Source organism: Podarcis gaigeae (assembly GCF_964106915.1).
Source record: "Podarcis gaigeae genome assembly, chromosome: 1".
NCBI lineage: Eukaryota > Metazoa > Chordata > Lepidosauria > Squamata > Lacertidae > Podarcis > Podarcis gaigeae.
This window is the reverse complement of record NC_139678.1, coordinates 81,009,345-81,027,212: the sequence shown is the minus strand read 5'-3', so window position 1 is coordinate 81,027,212 and position 17,868 is coordinate 81,009,345. Positions and strand designations below refer to the sequence as shown.

At 43.3% G+C, this 17,868-nt stretch overlaps 2 protein-coding genes across 8 annotated transcripts; one reads left to right on the top strand and one right to left on the bottom strand.

The window, feature by feature from the left end:
* Positions 1 to 322: 322 nt before the first annotated feature.
* Positions 323 to 8,327, bottom strand: CYB561A3 (cytochrome b561 family member A3). Of its 4 annotated transcripts, none has more exons than XM_083699778.1 (6): positions 8,077 to 8,327; positions 4,798 to 5,004; positions 4,075 to 4,283; positions 2,776 to 2,930; positions 2,016 to 2,172; positions 323 to 676 (listed from the first exon to the last, which is right to left on the bottom strand). In XM_083699778.1, the coding sequence occupies exons 1-6, from the start codon at positions 8,159 to 8,161 to the stop codon at positions 653 to 655; spliced, it is 837 nt and encodes a 278-aa protein (XP_083555904.1). In that variant the 5' UTR covers positions 8,162 to 8,327; the 3' UTR covers positions 323 to 652. The 4 variants fall into 4 exon arrangements, with proteins under 4 accessions (XP_083555904.1, XP_083555907.1, XP_083555905.1 ...); XM_083699781.1 differs by having other exon boundaries at positions 7,611 to 8,094; XM_083699779.1 differs by lacking the exon at positions 8,077 to 8,327 and adding an exon at positions 7,021 to 7,171.
* A 224-nt stretch (positions 8,328 to 8,551) lies between these two features.
* TMEM138 (transmembrane protein 138) lies at positions 8,552 to 17,111 on the top strand. 4 transcript variants are annotated; one of them, XM_083700130.1, is made up of 5 exons: positions 8,552 to 8,574; positions 10,302 to 10,552; positions 11,896 to 12,067; positions 16,103 to 16,178; positions 16,405 to 17,111. In XM_083700130.1, exons 2-5 carry the CDS (start codon positions 10,425 to 10,427, stop codon positions 16,515 to 16,517), a joined length of 489 nt encoding a protein of 162 aa, XP_083556256.1. In that variant the 5' UTR covers positions 8,552 to 8,574; positions 10,302 to 10,424; the 3' UTR covers positions 16,518 to 17,111. The 4 variants fall into 4 exon arrangements, with proteins under 4 accessions (XP_083556256.1, XP_083556255.1, XP_083556254.1 ...); XM_083700129.1 differs by lacking the exon at positions 8,552 to 8,574 and adding an exon at positions 8,633 to 8,937; XM_083700128.1 differs by lacking the exon at positions 8,552 to 8,574 and adding an exon at positions 9,579 to 9,729.
* The last annotated feature ends 757 nt before the right edge of the window (positions 17,112 to 17,868 follow it).

Genomic DNA, 17,868 nt, shown 5'->3' with positions numbered 1-17,868 from the left:
GTGGATAATCAGTTGCAATTCTGCTTATAATGGGAGAGTCATGATTGATAGCAGTAGGAGACCCTCATCCGGACACACTCATTGAAACTCCATCCCTTTAAGAAGATGGATGAGTAATGCTAAGGCCGCAGACAACTTCAGAATTGTGCTGTTTTTCTGTTCTTAAACAAATACCTGACAAGAGTCACAGGGAAACACAGGAGGACAATACATGGATGTCAGCACTGTATGGATGCTCTATTCAGAAGTGAATGCCTGAAGCATGACAATTCCACGCTAAACACCTAGTGTGGAAGCACTTGCAAATCCAACAGTAAAACCATTAGAAGGAATTGTTTATTTCATCTGATAATTTAGGTTTCTAATAAGTCCATGAAGTACAAAAATCTGGGAACTTGTCATAAAGGCACAATAGCAACTAAGAAATGAATTGTTCAAAGATACCTGGATTTCCAGCAGCTCAACAACTCAGCAAGAGCAAGCCGGGGGTGGGGTGGGGGGAATTAATAAAGTACCCAGAAGGCCAGACAGTTCAGTGCCACAATTAAAGTTTCAACTCTTGCACTGAAAACAGAAGCAAGAATGGCTGAAGATCTCAGTGGAGAACAGACCACCACACAGGTCTGGATCACAATCCTTCCTGTTTGCTGCTTCATTTATCCTCCTGTAGCAAGGGCTGTAGAAAAAGAACACCAGAAGTAAATAATAAAGGTTGATTCCATAAGCTTTCTATCCCATTCTCAGATATTAAACTCTCTCAGAACATATTGTCTATTGCTTATGATGTTCAGTCTAGCCCTCTTGCTGAGAAAATTCAGACCAGGTTTCTAGGATTTAGCTCCCATACTGTTGCTCCTTTTGCCAGGGATAAGTTCCACTACTATACACATCTGTCATTCTATGTCTGTGTTGTCAAAACAAATGTTCTGCAATATAAACCCATGGAGGCTGTGGGGGAAGAGGACAGAGAATGGTTGGAAGCCAGCCAGACTAATAATTAATCCACAAGAAACATATCTTATTATTAACCGAAAATGAAATCTCAAAAACACACCCCACTGTTCAGTTCTTTCATTCATTAGGGTGGTATGCAATGAACATTTTTGCACAGGTATTTGCTTACTTGTGTGCACAGACATTAAAAGAAATATAGATACAAGTTTTCTGATATACCAGATTTGCAGAAAACAGCAGATTAATTTTTTTTAAAAAGAAAGGGGGGAAGCATATATGAGGTCATACTCAGCCCCACCAGAAGCCCATTGAGAACTGCCTTGTCATCAGAAGTAGAGGTGATAATGAAAACATTACAGCCAGCAAAACATCACCACACACGTATGTATATGGGTGTCACCCACATAATGTGCTTTAGTACATTCATATTTGGGTAGCATGTGGTTTTATGTTGGATTTCCCCCCCTTACTGCATTATCTGTGTATCAAATAAATCTGAATTATTGGGAGGTGGTGCAAGTTTCTACTTGAAGGAAGATAAAATCATGTGGATGACAGAAAAAAAAAACATGTAAACATGGGATGCTCCAAATTTACTTGAAACTCTTGTTTCTACACAGCGAAAATACACTGCTCTCATCCTAACAACAGTTGAACAAGAGTTTCATTTTCTGAAAAATTCTTCCCCCATCCCTCCGCTACTTTGTCCAAGATAGTACACCCTACCATTTAAACTCAACAGACATGAATTACAAGCCACAATACATCGGTGGGTTCGAGCCAGTATGGTATAGTGACTAGAGTGCTGCACTAGAACCAAGAAGATCCAGATTCAAATCCCCTCTCAGCCACGTAGCTCAGTGGGTGACTTTGGCCTGTCCCTCTTAGCCTAACCTGCCTCACAGGGTTGTTGTTAGGATAAATTGTAGTGGGCGAGACAGAAAACCTTGTGTGATGCCTTGAAGGATAGGCAGGAAATAGTTGTAGTAAAATAAATAAATCTTAAAGGCCAATGATAATAATAATAATAATAATAATAATAATAATAATAATAATACCACCTCTTGGGTATCTTGCGAATTCACATCTGGACGCTTCCATATTGGCATGGCAAGGGCAAACAGCACCAGTAGCCCAAAGACCAGGATCAGCATCCCCAATATGTTGGCAAACCATGCCTCTGCAGGAAGCTGAGCGTAGGGTGTGGTTGTGTTTGTTCTAAAAGTACAGACAAAAAGCAAAAATGCTTGATGAAAAGCCAATAGCACCACAAACACCTCCCCAGAGACCCATAAAGAAGGAAATATCTGGATAGTGCCAACAATCTATACTAAGCCACGTAATCTCTTTCACCATATGTAGCTTTGCTCCAACAGCCATTCTACTGTCCCAGACACCCAAGTAATGCATTTGGGTTCAAGGCTGGAGCACATCTTATAAGCCTCCAGACACTAGCTCTGCATTCCTGTCTGCTGCTGCTACATGTGGCTTAACCGCCTTCTCAGGTTCCCCACTGCCTCGTGGACACATTTCCCTTCTGTACTTCTAAAACAGGGATGGGGAACCAGTGGCCTTCGAAATGTTGCTGAACTATATCTTCCTTATTCCTGGTCTAAAAGCTATCATTGCTTTCAAACTTTATAATGACTGCTATCGATCCGGACCAGGCTGAGCAGCTTCCTCTTCATCCCTCATTATCTGTACCCCAGAAGACTGCCACCTCTCTCCAGTGTAAATAACCAGCAACATACTCTCCATTGTCTTTTTAGCGTGGACTATTTCCTCCTCCCACTATCAAGCCCTCTCTGTTTTGCTACTCACAGTTTGAAGAAAAGCTTCTCATTGATGCCCGAGATGCAGGCAGCCACAACTAAAGGGATGATGGCAGAGCCAAAGAAAACATGGACAGGCTTGTACAAGGCTCGGAACCAGGTGGGAGCCCAAGGCAGCAAGAAAGAAGCAAAGCCCATGGCCCACTGGATGGAAGAAATAAGAAATTGGGATCTTTTCAGAAACCCATATTGGAGGAAGGGCTCAGCATGGTATCTGCACAGGGACAGAGCACAAGTAATGCAGCATCCAGATTTGCAGAAGTATTTGTTTTATTATATTTATGATCTAAAATCTCAAACTAGCTATGAGAGCTTGGGGGGCGGGGAGATAGACAGCAACCAGTGAGCAATTTAGGTTAGTTTTTTTCAAATATTTACTGCACTTGCACAGATAACTTTTTAAATAAAATAAATAAAATATTGGAAACAAACTTTTAATAACACATGTGCACATGGTGAAGGGATTAAGTGGGGGGGGATTACCCAAGAGGGAGGAAACCTAATACTTATGAAAAGGGTGGCTACAACAAATTATTCACTCTCACAAAATACAAGATGTGTCAGGCAGCAGATTTAAGACAAAAGTATATCTGCTATGCAATGTGGGTGACAGATAGTGCTTTTTTTCTTTTTAAAAAAAATGTTTAGGAGTACTCTCATTTTCCTATTCATATTGAAATACTGCCAATGAGGCCAAAATTAAATTCACAAAATGTTTAGGGATATGCGTACACCTGTGTCCCCCCAGAAAAAAAGCACTGGTGACAGCCCGCCAAAATACTTTGCTTTTAGAAGTATTACGATGAATTCAAGGAGGTTAGATCTATAAATGGCAACTTTCCCAGTACTGGGTTTCATGGGCGGAGCTTGTGCTAGGAGGCAACCACCTTATTTAATTCCAAATATGTCTTTTGCACCTAGCCCTGGTTGGTAGCTCTTGGGATTCTTGTGAATAAAAAAACCCAAAGTAGATCCAACAAACCTGAAGTTTGTGTATCCCTTCTGAACACTAAAAGCAGTGGTTTCAGACAGGTTTCCCCCTGCTCCAACCCTACATAAAAGTGACTGGGACTGAACCAAGTACCCTCTGCATATAAAGCAGGGGTGGGGGATATTTGGCCCTCAGATGTTGCAGCGCAGCAACTCCCATTTGCCCTAGCAAGCATGGCCAATACTCAGGGATGATGAGAAGTGTAGTTCAGCAACATCTGGAGGGTGAATGTTCCCCACACCCGATGCAAAGTATGTGCTCTGCCACCAAGCTACAGCTTCTTAGGTTCTTACCCACCTGACAGGAGAAGAGCAGCACAGCACCAAGCCCTAGCCAGCTGTGGAGGGAGTACATGTTGGCAATGCCCTGTTTGTTGTGATATTCAAAGACAGCCACCAGTCCCAGGACAATTAGGATGAATGCTGCCAAGGTCAGTCCTGCATGCAGCAGCTTCCATGGCAGCTTGGGCCCCGACCAAGAGAGGGGCACACGATACACTAGAACCGCTGGAGGAGAGAGAGGGGGAGAAGTCACTAGAGCCAAGATAGCTCAGGCACCCACATCCCCCCAAAATAGCCAAGTCACTGATTCCCAGGTTTGCTTGTTTTGTATACTGGCCTTCAGCCAATGATCTCAGGGTGGTTCACAGCATGAAAAAACACAAGATAAAAACACAAGATACATAATAAAATACACCCCCCCTCACAAACACACTTAAAAGGATACAGCGGTACCTCAGGTTACAGGTGCTTCAGGGTACAGACTCAGCTAACCCAGAAAGAGTACCTTGGGTTAAGAACTTTGCTTCAGGATGAGAACAGAAATTGTGCGGTGGCAGCGGGAGGCCCCACTAGCTAAAGTGGTCCTTCAGGTTAAGAACAGTTTCAGGCTAAAAACGGACCTCCAGAACAAATTAAGTTCTTAACCTGAGATACCACTGTATAGGATGTTAATATCAGTTCTGCCACTGGGGCAGGAGGAGGGGAAATCAGAAAAGGATTAGATCCTCTTTTCACTTACCTGCACCAGTCAAGACCAACATGCCTGTCACCATGAAAACTGGATGCCAGTTAAACATCTGAGAAGAACCATCCCAGGCAAAGCCACCAAGCCAGTGTTGGGTCCAGTAGACTGTGAACACCACACACAAAATCCCCAGAATTCCCAGTAGGATTGAGAGCAGCAAGAATGAGACTCTGGGAATCATCCTGTTCACAGGGAGCACACCTGAGAAGGCAAGAGACCAGCTAGCTGTAAAAGCTATCCAACCACCTGCTGGTTCTGGCAAGATTTTTGCCTCTTCCCTTTCCTTACTACCTAGTTCTGCTTTCCTCCCTTCAGCAGAGAACTGTTTTAGCACGGTCACAGTTTTGTAACCCAAAATAGGGTGGAGTCTCAGACGCTGGGTCAGAGGAACTGATTTCAATAGTATGTCCACCACAGACCATGAAACATCAAAACTTCACAGCTAAGTGGAAGGTAGATCTGGAATTTCCCCAGGCTGGTTAAGGCAATTCACATTCTAACCACTATTCTCTCAAAAGCCAGGGTTGGCAGTTACCAGCAGCTTGTCCACACCTCACAGACTATATCCAACTGTGTCAGGAGGGGCATCTACTGTCTGCAGCCCCTGTCCACTAAAAAAAGGAGGCTCAATTACTTCCTTCGGAAAGTAAATGGTACTGATGATTCCATATTCCCCAAAGCCAAGTCACACAGAAAAACCAAAGGAGTACAAATGTTACTGAAGAGAAAGTTTCCAGAGAAATAAAACAGTCCCACAGTTGTTGATGAGGAACCAAAACCTACACTGAATTGATCATATGATCTGGCAGGATGCAACTCCAATTTAGTTAAATCTAGTTAGGCAGCAGATACCATGTGTTATGTCCAATTCTGATATCCAAGGCTCTTCTGTGAACCAAGGCAAACTTTTGTGTAAGCAACACTGGCACTCATAAAGTGAAATTAGATTGGCTACTACTGGATCCAACTTGATCTAAGAGCCATAGCTGAGTTTCAGCCAAAAATAAAGGTCACTGCAGTCAATTGCATAAGAAAACAGATAGCCTCACATTAGATTTCAAATTTATTTACAAACTGTCCCCACAGTGAAAAGTACAAACCACAGACTTTTTCTAGCAACCCAGCAGCCCTGCACAGATGCTGCACCTGCAACCACTGGGTCCTGGAGGAAGACAACGGTCACAAGATCATCCCAACTTCTGCTTTCAAGACAGAAGTGAGAAGCTTGCAGAGTGTGTGCATTAAAAGACTATGGCAGTGACTGAAACATTGCTCTTCACAGTGCAAAGGTGGGCTGGAAGTTAAGTGAATGACAATCTCTAGGGTCTTTTTTTTATATAAAAAAAACAAGTCTCTTGTCTAACTGCAGCCAGACTCTCAGTTTGGGTGGCTGGCAACTTCTACTAGCATCTTGTCATGAATTGGAGAGTTCTACTGAAACTTTTGTGCCATTAACTCACCACGTACACCAAGAGGAAAATGTGCTGATGCAAAAGTGAAAGCTGCTGAGCAGCTGTGTCCTGTTTGGTTTCTGTGGGGGCATAGCCCACAAAAAAAATTGTTTAAAGTTGCCAGTTCAGTTTGGGGTAACAGCCATACCATACATTTACATTCAAAGCTCATGGCTTCCTCAAAATAAGCTTGGGAATTGTAGTTTGCCTCTCACCGAGCTACAATTCACAGCACCCTTTACAAACTATAATTCCCACAATTATATGGGGGAGTTTTACAGTTCAGGAGGGCCCTGTTTCTACCACTGCTGCCACGCTGGATCCAACCTGTCAGCCCACATTGTGCTGTGACCGCCTTTTTGGTGCTTTTATATTTTAAACCACCCTGTGATCCTTGGATGAAGGGCGGTATAGAATTGTTGTTGTTGTTAATATTAATATTCCAGTGGTTCAGTGCTCGGCAGTCCTTGATTAATTCTAACTTTTATTGGACCCAGGAATTTAGAGTGTCTCTCACCCCACAAATTCATAACAACACACACACACACAAAATAACCCCATCAATAGATTTAGAACAAAGTATTAAAACACCCTTAGGAAAGGAAGTGTAAACATCAAGGGTAAGTAGGTGTAAGATAAGAAAAGAAATACACAGAAACTACAGCCAACTTTGGAAATGTTTCATTCAAAATATGGTTTTGCTAACATGTTTTGACCAGCTACCTGACTAGAATCATTTATCTTTATGATCAACCTTTTTACTTACAGTCTTATAGCTTTACTGCAAAGTATAAGCGGGGTCAAAGAGAAGAGCAGAAAATGGCCACTGTAACAAGAACTAATAAACACTGATGCACTACCATGCCAAAGAGCCCCTTTTGAAAATCGCACCAGGTGGTTGCTGCTTTTGCTTTCCTTTAAGCACTTGTGGGTCGATAATTAAATTAGAATAATTTCTGGCATCGACTAGTGAACAGATTTAACTTGTGACAAACTACCCCGTCTTTTAGCCTTGAATTTCACCGTCTCTCGGTTTCATGAACATAACGGCAGCCAATGCAAAACAAAAACAAACCTCGGATGGGAGAGAATGCTAAGCTGGCACTACTTATAGCTGGCAGTCTCTCGGGGTGACGCTGGCAGTGAAACGCGGCTGCCGACAGCTTATCGCAAGGCGCAGAAGTGTGCAAACGTCAGATCCATATTCAGCCTGCTCCCTCATGCGTGCTGAACAAGGAACCAACTCCAGCCTCATAAAGTTAACAATAAAGCACGAAGTCCCGTGACGTCCAGTGCTCTGCGATAAATTGGTTTGCTGCGGCAACAGCCTTCCTAAGCAACATACAGTACAGTTACCTTGCACAACTAGGGCACCTGCTGCTCTCCAGATACTGATAGACTACAACTCTCATCACCCAGGCCACCTCCCCCTTGTGGCTGAGGCTGATGGGAGCTGGAGTCCAGAAGCACCTGCAGGGCTGCAGGATCCCCGGTCGCATCTCTGTTCAACTAGCACACGAAACATCTATTGGATCCAGGCTGTCGAGCGAAGCTGAACCCACAGCAGTTCCAGAGAGCAACTTGCAAGCAGTTTCAAGCACTGCGGGTTCTGCTGCCCAGTGCACACCCCTGACCGCGCCATTAAAGCACATATGAGGAACAATAAGGAAGTGACACTTGCTAGATAGCATAACGTATAAATGGGTAGCGGGATCTCCCCTTGCAGGGAAGCGCCTAAGAACAGCCGCAAGAGGGTTTGCTTTCGCGACCCAGCTGCGACCACGCACCCAAAGAACCGAGAAATACAAGCAACAGCTCACACCTCGCTTCCGCCTGAGTCGCGGGGAGCGCCGGGAAAAGTAGTTCCAAAGCTCCAGGTCCCCTTCAGCTCCATCGTCTCTGCTCATGACAGGAGGCACTCCAGACTAGTCTAGACGAAGTTTATGGCACTGCCCAGCCAACGCCACGACGGGTTTCTGGGAAATGTAGTTTTCTCAGCAAGATCTGTACAGTACTGTACAGTATATTGCTGGGCATGAACACGGCGGGGAATCGAGCCGGGAAAGTTCTCATTTAAGAAGCTTTACAAGCTTCTTCGTTTGCTTCTGCCTTTGCAGTGTACCTAGGTGCACCCGTCATTACTGTTTTCCCTTGCGTCAAAGAGTTGAGGGACTTCCTGGATGCCTAAGTGCCCAGCAAATTGAGCTGGTATAGGTATACTGTAGGTATGTATGCAGGTGTATTAATAGGAAACGCGTCACGTGACGAAGTTTTGAGTGTCACACAGCAAGAGCTGAAGGCAAAGGAGGAGCTTTGTCAGGTTGGCAACCTTTTCTATAACTCCCTGTTCCACGCCAATAAGTTATTATTGTAGACTGGCAGCGGCGTTAGGTGCCCCTTAATCTGCTGAAATTGCGCTGCAGGATTTCGCTCCTGTAGCTGTGATATCAAAACAAAAATAGATTTCTGGTGGTCTGATTCCACTGGAATGACTGTCTGCATTTTTAAAAATTGAGGCAATAAACACGGACTGATTTCATCAAATGGTGGAATGCCTCTCAGCTGCTGGAAGTCCCAGTTTAGTGCGCTGAAGGAGACCGAAGGAAGGAAGAGAATTCATTATTTCGCACCGAATTGGTAATAACCCACCAGAAAAGCTCAAAAGCCAGATCAGCGGCAAAGGGTATATAAAGGCAAAAACAAAAAAACACGCCCTCCGCGCCATGTATCATACAAATAGAGAAAAAGAGCGTCAGCGGTCGTCGTCTGCACGCGGAATTTCAGCTGCTCATAGAAATCAAAGGAGAAATTGAAGATTTTACTTTAGCAATGGTTGGGAAGCAGGTGCCCACATAACGAACAAAAAGTAGCAGCAAAGAGAGGCGTCTACAATCTTTCTAACTCGGGTTCTTGTATCAGGTGAGAGGCGCGCGCACACCCTTGTAAACATTTGCGAGTGTAGCGTGGAGTCTACGGAGTTTAGTGGATGAGGGTGGTATGAAGAGGCAAATGAACTAGACTCCTGTAACCTGCAAATGCAAACGTTCGTGCTACTTCTGACCTGCACCATTAATAGTGTCCTTGCAGGGCTGTTTTAAGCAGCTCTCCAAGCCACAAACCCCGACACACACAATTTAGAAGATGGTGAAATGTGATCCGAGTGTGCTGGGCCATGCTTTAATAGATATTTTTTTAAAAAAAACAACCAAGCAGCAAAAAAGTAGTCCCCTCTAAGCCGCTGTAGAATCACGGGTTTCTTCCAGATGCATCCACTTTCGCCCCGTGGAAGACTTTATAAATGGCTTCCAGAGGCAGGGCGGAAGTTTCCTATCTGGGCAACGCGATTCTCCGTCCGCTCTGTCATTTACAACTCTGTGACCGTGACCGCAAGCGCGGCAGCTTCCGTCCAGGCTGCCTCCTACGCTCCCCTGAGTGGCTGCGCCGTCTCCATGGGAACGGGCAACTGCCGCGCCAGGTAAGGGCCGGGAGCAAAGAGCGCGAGCTGGAGCAGCGACGGGCCTGTCTTTCGCGACCTGTCGTGCCCCGTTACTTAACACGGGGAGTGTGAGGTCGAGGGCGCTTGGGAGCCCACAGAACGAGATCGCGTGTACCCGGATCGAAATCTTGATGACCAAGGAGATGAGGTCTGTGGCGCTTGCATCCGTGTTGCCCAGGAAGAAAAAGCGCCTTTTCCAGCCCCTTGGAGGTGGCTGTGGCCAGTCAGCCCTCGCCACCCACCCTCGTGCCTTGCTTCCCCCTGTGTAGAAATAGGAGAAAAGCCGCGGAGGGGCAGCAAGAGTAAAGTTCTTAGTTCACGGGAAAGTGTTAAGAACAGTGTTAGGCAATAGCAGTTAACGGTGCAACCAGTCTTACTTCAACAAAGGGATTCTTATTCATTGTTTGTATTTCTGACTGGTTTATCTTTGCTCTCTAGTGCTAGATTGTGTGTGGTATGCTCCAGATTGGTGATGCCCTTCCCCTCCCCGCTATTATTGCAAGTGTTGTTCACCTTATTCTCCCTCTTTCCCCCACCTGGTGTTTCTGCAGGTTTCAGGTCTCTGCCCAAAGGGAGCTATGAGTGATTGTGCTGGAGGAAAAAGTTTGTATCCGTCTGTTGTGTGAGCATGAGGTGTCCCTCTCATCTGGGATGCAGACACTGAGGCAAGGAAGATGCTCCAAACCAGCAACTATAGCCTGGTGCTTTCCTTGCAGTTCCTACTGCTGTTCTATGACCTCTTTGTCAACTCCTTCTCAGAGCTGCTGCGCATGGCGCCCGTCATCCAGCTTGTGCTTTTCATGTGAGTATGGCACAACAGTGGATACTTGTCACTGTCTGTTTTTTTAAAAGGGCTTGTATACATTTGTCTCTGAAAAGTTGCTCAACAGTGCTATGAGCTCTTAAATAAGCTGTAGGGATCAAAAATGTGGTTACTCGTCAGGTCCTTGGATAGAACTGTAGACTAGTGCTTGAGTACGGTAAGTGATTTGGAATAGAGAAGAGATGGTTAGTATGTCTACTCAGGAGCACCAGTGCAATCTTATATATTATGTGGACTCTGAAGGAAGTCCCATTGTTTTCAGTCATGCTTACTGTTGTGTAAGTGTGCATAGAATTGCAGCTTAAGCCTTTATGTATACAAGAGGACTTGATCCATAGTAAATGTGCTTAGGATTACAGAGAATTTGCCACATTGAACACAGTGGAACTTTTTTGAGTAAACATGCACAGGAATGCCCTTTCTGTTTGTTTCTACTCTTCTTGGGACACTCTCATTCAGGAAAATGGAAAGAAGAGAGTGCCAGAGAAGAGACGAATGGAGCAATGAAGTAGAATAAAAGATACCAAGAAAATTATTATTCTTTCCCTACTCCTGAAACATCGGCAGTTAATAGGCTATATTTTGTTGAATGATATTTTTAAAAGGGTGGTGCTATTATAATCCATTCATTCTATATTTTCTCTGTGGGTATTAGCAGCTATTAGCTCAATTGCCATTACATAAAGTTCTACCCCCAGATTATGAGAATGAGTGATAAGCAGGGGGGAAATAGAGGTAGCTGCAGCAGGTATTATTTCCATTGTAATCTTCTAACAAGGGTTTCGGGGTTCCCTTTCCTCTGCAATTGGTGGACTAATGTCTCAGTTGGCAGCATGGACAGTGAAAATTTCTGCAGCTATGTTAATGTGCTTTTTGTTGTGGCCCTCCAAAAGTTGCTGGACCACAACTCCCATTATCTCTGACCATGGGTGGTGGTGGGGAGCTGGTGTCCAGTAGTATTTGGAGAGCCACAAGCAGGGGCATACCTAGGAGTTGGTTAGGTGAGCCCCTGCGAAGGGTGCAGGCCTGGAGTGTGTGCACAAAAATTGTGCCTCTCCACTCTGGCTTGGAGTGGCTAGGAACTTGCTCGCCTGTTCGTGTGCTCCCTGGGCCGGGCCGCTCTTTCAATATTATGGGTGGCTGGGCAAAGCATGCAGGCTCCTGTGGGTGCTTTGGTGGAGAAATGCAATTGTGCAAGGGACCAGGATGTGTGTGTGATGATATATAGCTCCTTGCCAAGGATGCAAGGGAACCTAGGTACACCTCTGTGTATAAGGTATCTATCAATCTCTGTCTCATTAAAATGTTTGCCTGTCTTACAGCATTCAGGATATTGCCATCCTCTTCAATGTCATCATCATCTTCCTCATGTTCTTCAATACCTTCGTCTTCCAGGCTGGCCTGGTTAATCTTCTGTTCCAGAAATTTAAAGGGACCATTGTCTTGTCAGCAACATACCTTGGTTTGAGCATATCCTTCCACATCTGGGTCATGGTAAGGCAGGAGAGGATTGCTTATACTGGTTATCAAGGAAGCCCAAATTCTGAATATAGGAGTAATTGTGCAAGCAAAGAAAACACACGTTGAAACAAACTTTATTTTATGCTCCCCCCAGGTTTAGCACTGTGTAGTTTTTAAATATGGAGGTCTGGATGTAACAAAAAAGCAGTATGGTAAATGGAAGAAATGTTGTGCAAGAGCAGGGATGAATAGAAGAAACTAACAGGTTAGGTTAGGACAGGTAGCTGTGGAAGAGATAGAAGTGCTCTCTATTGAACCCTAGGAATCCCTTGCAAACACCACCTGTGGATTTCCAAATTTGTTTCAACACCTGTTATATTTTTAAAAGAAGCTCAGGTTTTTGTACCAACTTCTGTGTGATAAATAATGTGTGCAGAATTTGTAGAACAGTAGCTGCCTCATTGAATTGGCTGAGGAGTTCCCAGGAATAAAGACCTGGGAAGGAGTTGGATTAGATAAACCAAATAGTATTTAATAATAATAATAATAATTTATTATTTATACCCCGCCCATCTGGTTGGGTTTCCCCAGCCACTCTGGGCGGCTTCCAACTGAATATTAAAAACAATACAGCATTAGACGTTAAAAACTTCCCTAAAGAGGGCTGCCTTTATTTAAGACATTTAAAAGCTCGTCTGATGAAACAGGATAAACTGGAAGGGGTCCTAGCTGTTGCAGCTGTTATAATGCAATATATTATTGTGGCTTGGCATGCTAATTCACCTTTCAACCTTTCAGAATCTTGTCAGTATACAGCTAGAATTTCCTATTGAGATGGTTAGCTGGATACAGGAGGCCTTACAGTCTTCTTTGACCAGTGTTTGTTTTCCCCTTTGGGCAGTTCTGTTTTTCTCAGCTGTCCTTTGTTCTTCACCATCACACCCTGGACTTCTTGCATACATACCAATCACTTCTTTTTCTAAGATCTTTTTGAACAAGCACACTTTTCTTTTGTTCTTGATGAGCATCATTTACAGTGTGCTCCATTATTCTTGTTTTCTTTGGACATCTTATTACACTGACTTCTGCTCACATTAATTTATTCTTTTTAGATATCTGTGTCTGAGATCCATGAAAAATGATTGGCCTTGCAATAATTGCCTAAGCTGTCATTTAAGTGGTCTATTGTACGTTTTGTTAATACTGTATTCATGTGATAGCAAATCACACAAAGCACCCTAAGTTAATGTATTGCATCCTGCATCACAGTTGCCCTCTTATGGTTTTTACTGAGGACAAGCTTGTTGTGTACATGTGATTATGTGTAAGTTGAGTGGTTATTACCATTTGCTTGACTTGGTTTACTGGCACTTCTTATGATTTGGAAGCTGTGTAGGCAACAGCTCCTCCTTCAGATCCCCCCCACCGCCCAATTTCCTGGTTTCTATTGTTGCTTAATGCACCAGAACATTTCACCTTCATGCTGTCTTCACATCTTTTCAATGTAATGTACAGTGGTACCTCAGGTTACATACGCTTCACGTTACATACGCTTCAGGTTACAGACTCTGCTAACCCAGAAATAGTACCTCAGGTTAAGAACTTTGCTTCAGGATGAGAACAGAAATCGTGCTCCAGCGGCGCGGCAGCAGCAGGAGGCCCCATTAGCTAAAGTGGTGCTTCAGGTTAAGAACAATTTCAGGTTAAGAACAAACTTCCGGAATGAATTAAGTACTTAACCCGAGGTACCACTGTATAGACTTTGTATCCCTTTACACTGCTCAATATGCTTGTAGCAGAATTTCTTCTTAATCTTTTAACTCTTTCTTATTTTAAGAAGCAAAAACAAACAATCCCAACAATAAGGAAGGCTGATGTCTTTTTCAAAAGAACCAACAAGAAAATTTATCTTTTGTTTCTTATAACAGACTTCCAAACTTTATCTGCAGTTTTGTCATGACTACATGACTACCATGCTGATTTGCAGCTGCAGCTATGGACACAAATGGAGTATTGGAATGTAACTCACTAATTTGCTCAGTACTGGCATTAGTGTAGTCCTAGTGAAGTCTAGTTGAAATGTCATATGCTTACTACTATTTTGTAATATTGTATAAAGGTGGCCTCTCTAATTTATTGATCATTGGCTGTATAAGTAAGTTTCTTGGCTGCAGCATTGCTCACAGCCCATTATTCCATTGAATCTTGCTATGCTATTATTTGATTGGGGTGAGCCCATTGGATCATTGAAATCTCATAGAATGAGCAATATATTCTTGTTCTGGCTCTATTTGCTCGGTTCTGTAGTTATCTCCTAGGTTTGTCTTGTCCTTCTAGGCAGTGTGCCTGGGCATTTGTCCTATATCACATATCTTGAGCTTTAATAACTGTTATATCATTCACCTTTTTTCCTGGACAGATTTGTGAAGTTTAACAGAGGTCACTGTAATTTGGGTAATTAAAGGGAAGGAGGACAGAAGCATTTGGGACAAAAGATTTGTAGGTTTCCAGGGTATTTGGAAGCGTCAGGAAGCTGTGCAGAAGTTGTCTTGGAACAGTGGCCAGGAAGTATATTTGGTTGATCAAACTGTATTTTCTGTTTGACACCCTGATCCATTGTAAGCATTCAGCATTTTTGCTGTTGTCGCAATAGGCAATGATCTGTGTGATTTACTTTTCAAATATCAACAGATGTTGGATTTTAAAACGAGGTCCTTATTCCTGGTTCTTCGTGTGTCTTGCTATCCAGCTGCCTAACTGAAGGATACATATTTCAATTCAGTCCAAGTTTTGTTCAGTGGAGCAAACAACTACAATGAACAGGTGTCATTGACATGCAATGACTTACCACTGATGATGGGCTATATTGCCAAAGAGTCACAAACGTTCGTGGTAGAGCACCCTTGGCTTCTTAGAATGTTTAAATTCCAAAGCAGTGCTTGCAATGATATGAATTCACTGCACTGAAGGCAAAAACCTTCTCATATCTACAGCCTCAATAGTCTAGTACCTCCCTATGGATTTCTTTGGCTCTTTTTAGATGAGTGAGGGCTTTACGGAGGCTAACAATAGATTTATTTCAATCTCACCTCATTTCCAGTTCGAATAATTTAGTGTGCCTATTTTCCTTTTCATTCCCCATCTCTTTTTTTACTCTTTCTTTTAAGATTGCATGCCATTATTTGTAAATGGTAAACCTGCCTAGAATACACTGGACAAAATGGTACACATGGTAGTTAAGTCCCAGTATCTTGTCATCTGATATTTAGGGAATTAATATCTCATCTTTGAAGTTAGATGAAGCAATCTAGCTTGAAAGTTGGATACTACTGCTTTCCTAAACCTTGCTTGGTGAGGCAGGAGGATTTAAGAGGATTTTCTGTGATCAGTTGTTGAGAGCTAGAATAGGTCTGGTTGTTCTGTATAAATCTGCTGATCCGATTAACCTTTCTTTGCTCCGTGAGCTGCTCCTAGTGCTGGCATCCATTCCATGTGGTGTCTGGTTGCTTAACTGTTAAGAAAGACTTGGACTAGCCTATTATGACTGGGAACATGAGTTTTGGAAACTCTCTAGTAGTGGAACTAACATCATTACTCTTTTTTTCCAACAAGCTCAACAACTATTGTGTCTAATTTTAATGTGGATCAACTTTTGGTTTTTATTTTATCTGTGAAAATAATTTTATAGATACAATTGCATAAGTCCTGGTTTACTATACTTGGAAAAAATGTGGAAGCTTTCTTGAGTGGGATGTAGGAAGGGGACACACCAATGGGATATCACAGGCCTTCTTAATTGTCCTGGATTGTTGCATAGTTTCTAGAATGTTTATTTGAGATTGTAGTAATCTCTGAACTTTCAAGAGAAGGAGTTAGGAATGTTACTGCTTCCCAAATATATAAATAATTATTGGGAGTAGGAAAATGGGAGCCATGTTTCCGAAGGAATTTTGGAGAAAGATGGGGCACTGAAGAAAGTCTGAAAGGATGGTTGGTATTGTTTTGTGTTGTTCTGGGAGGAACAGTCTATTTCCTGCCTTTAATGTTTCATACATTTCTTTCCCACAGAACCTTCGCTGGAAAAATTCCAACTATTTTGTGTGGACAGATGGGCTGCAGACTCTTTTTGTTTTCCAGAGAATGGGTACGAGGCTGTTTCATTTTTCCCCTGTGTCGTGACTTCTGAGCAAAGCTTTAAAATTTATCAATGAGGCTGGTTCTATCTGTGCTTCCCCACAGAAAGTAGATGGGACAGGGAGCAGGGGGAGTGCAGCTAGGGGGATAATGGTGAAGTTGAATGTAAGAAAATTAGTAAAGTTGATACAGGTGTTGACCTTGCTGGCTTGTGACTTATTTCTGATTGGTTGCAGTGGCTGTGCTGTACTACTACTTCTATAAGAGGACGGCTGTGCACTTGGGAGATCCCCGTTTCTACCAGGACTCTCTTTGGCTACGGAAAGAGTTTGCACAAGCACACAGTTGACAGCTGCTTCTGGATTATTTGGAGCAGAGGCCAGCTTGCTAGAATGTCCACAGAGATTTTACCAATATCTTGCAGCAAGTTCCCCTCCTCCCACTACAATTTGTCTCCTACAGTCAAGTTCTAAATCTCCTGTGGTCAAATGACTTCATCCCTTTCCTACATTCATGCACATTAGGCTACCCATCAATGGAACTGCTCTTTTGTGGATACCCTGCTTGCTACAGTATGCTTCTCAGTCTCCAAGCACTCCACAATCCTCCTTTCAGTTCAGCAAACTGCACTCTGGATTTGGCTGCAGCCTTACTGAGGAACGATCTGAAGTGCCAAACAGATTTGGCTGACAACTCCCACTGAGTAGCAATGCTGCATTTTCCTCCTTGAGAATATTTTCTTGCCCTAAGCTCCCCTGTGACAGAAAAGGATTCCTGCCTTCACTAGTACCTCTGACAGTGTGACAAGGCATAAAGACTATGGTTTGGCTTTGCAGTATTCAGCCTGAGCAAATGTACTCTCATTGACTTGTTAGATTCCCCTTTTGTACTTTCATTTTTATAAATGGTGAGAAAATAAATTGGCTCTTTTTCAGAAACCAAAGCGTGGTGATCTTGCTTTATTGTTTTTCCTCTAATGTGTGGTAGTAAAAGGGTGTTCTTTCCATTCCAAGGCTTGATTTATTACCAGCAGTTCTCTGTGTTGTGCTATTGATATTAAAAATAAACCATATAATTTAGCAACATTTCAATACAGGAAACAAAAGGATGTTATGCCTGGCATGTGTGTGGTTTAGGGTAAGATCATGAAATTCACAGAAAAAATAGACTGGGAGGGGGAACAGAAGCTTGTTCCTAAAGCGCAATACCTAGGAAATCTTGTACTCTGAAATGTGGGGCAGGACTCCTAACAGTAGCATTAACGGTGGAACGCTGTGGGCCTTTGACAGAATAATAAAAAAGCTTTCGAGGGCAAGAGGTGATGCTGGGTAACTTGGTAAGTGGTGGATTTGGGAGTGGATTTTCGGATATATACGAGCTAAGTGCCATTTGGGCCATGTGAACTGAGCAATCCGAGGTGCTTTGTATGATGTGCGTGTGTGTATGTTGTCCCCGCTTCCCGGGAAAAAAAGCTTGTAAAATCTAAAATAAAAATGTGCGTGTGAGGAAAGGGCAGAAGAAAAACGGGGCCGTTACATAACAAGCAAAGAAATAGGTGTCGCTCCTTGTCAGAAGGCGGGAGAACGGAGCCCCTGTGTTTAATTCCTGCCTCCACAACTCGCGCGGAGGAAGCGCGGGTAGAATTCATGGGTTACCATGGAAACGAGGCGACGCCGTCCCCGCTCGGAATCTGGGCCTCC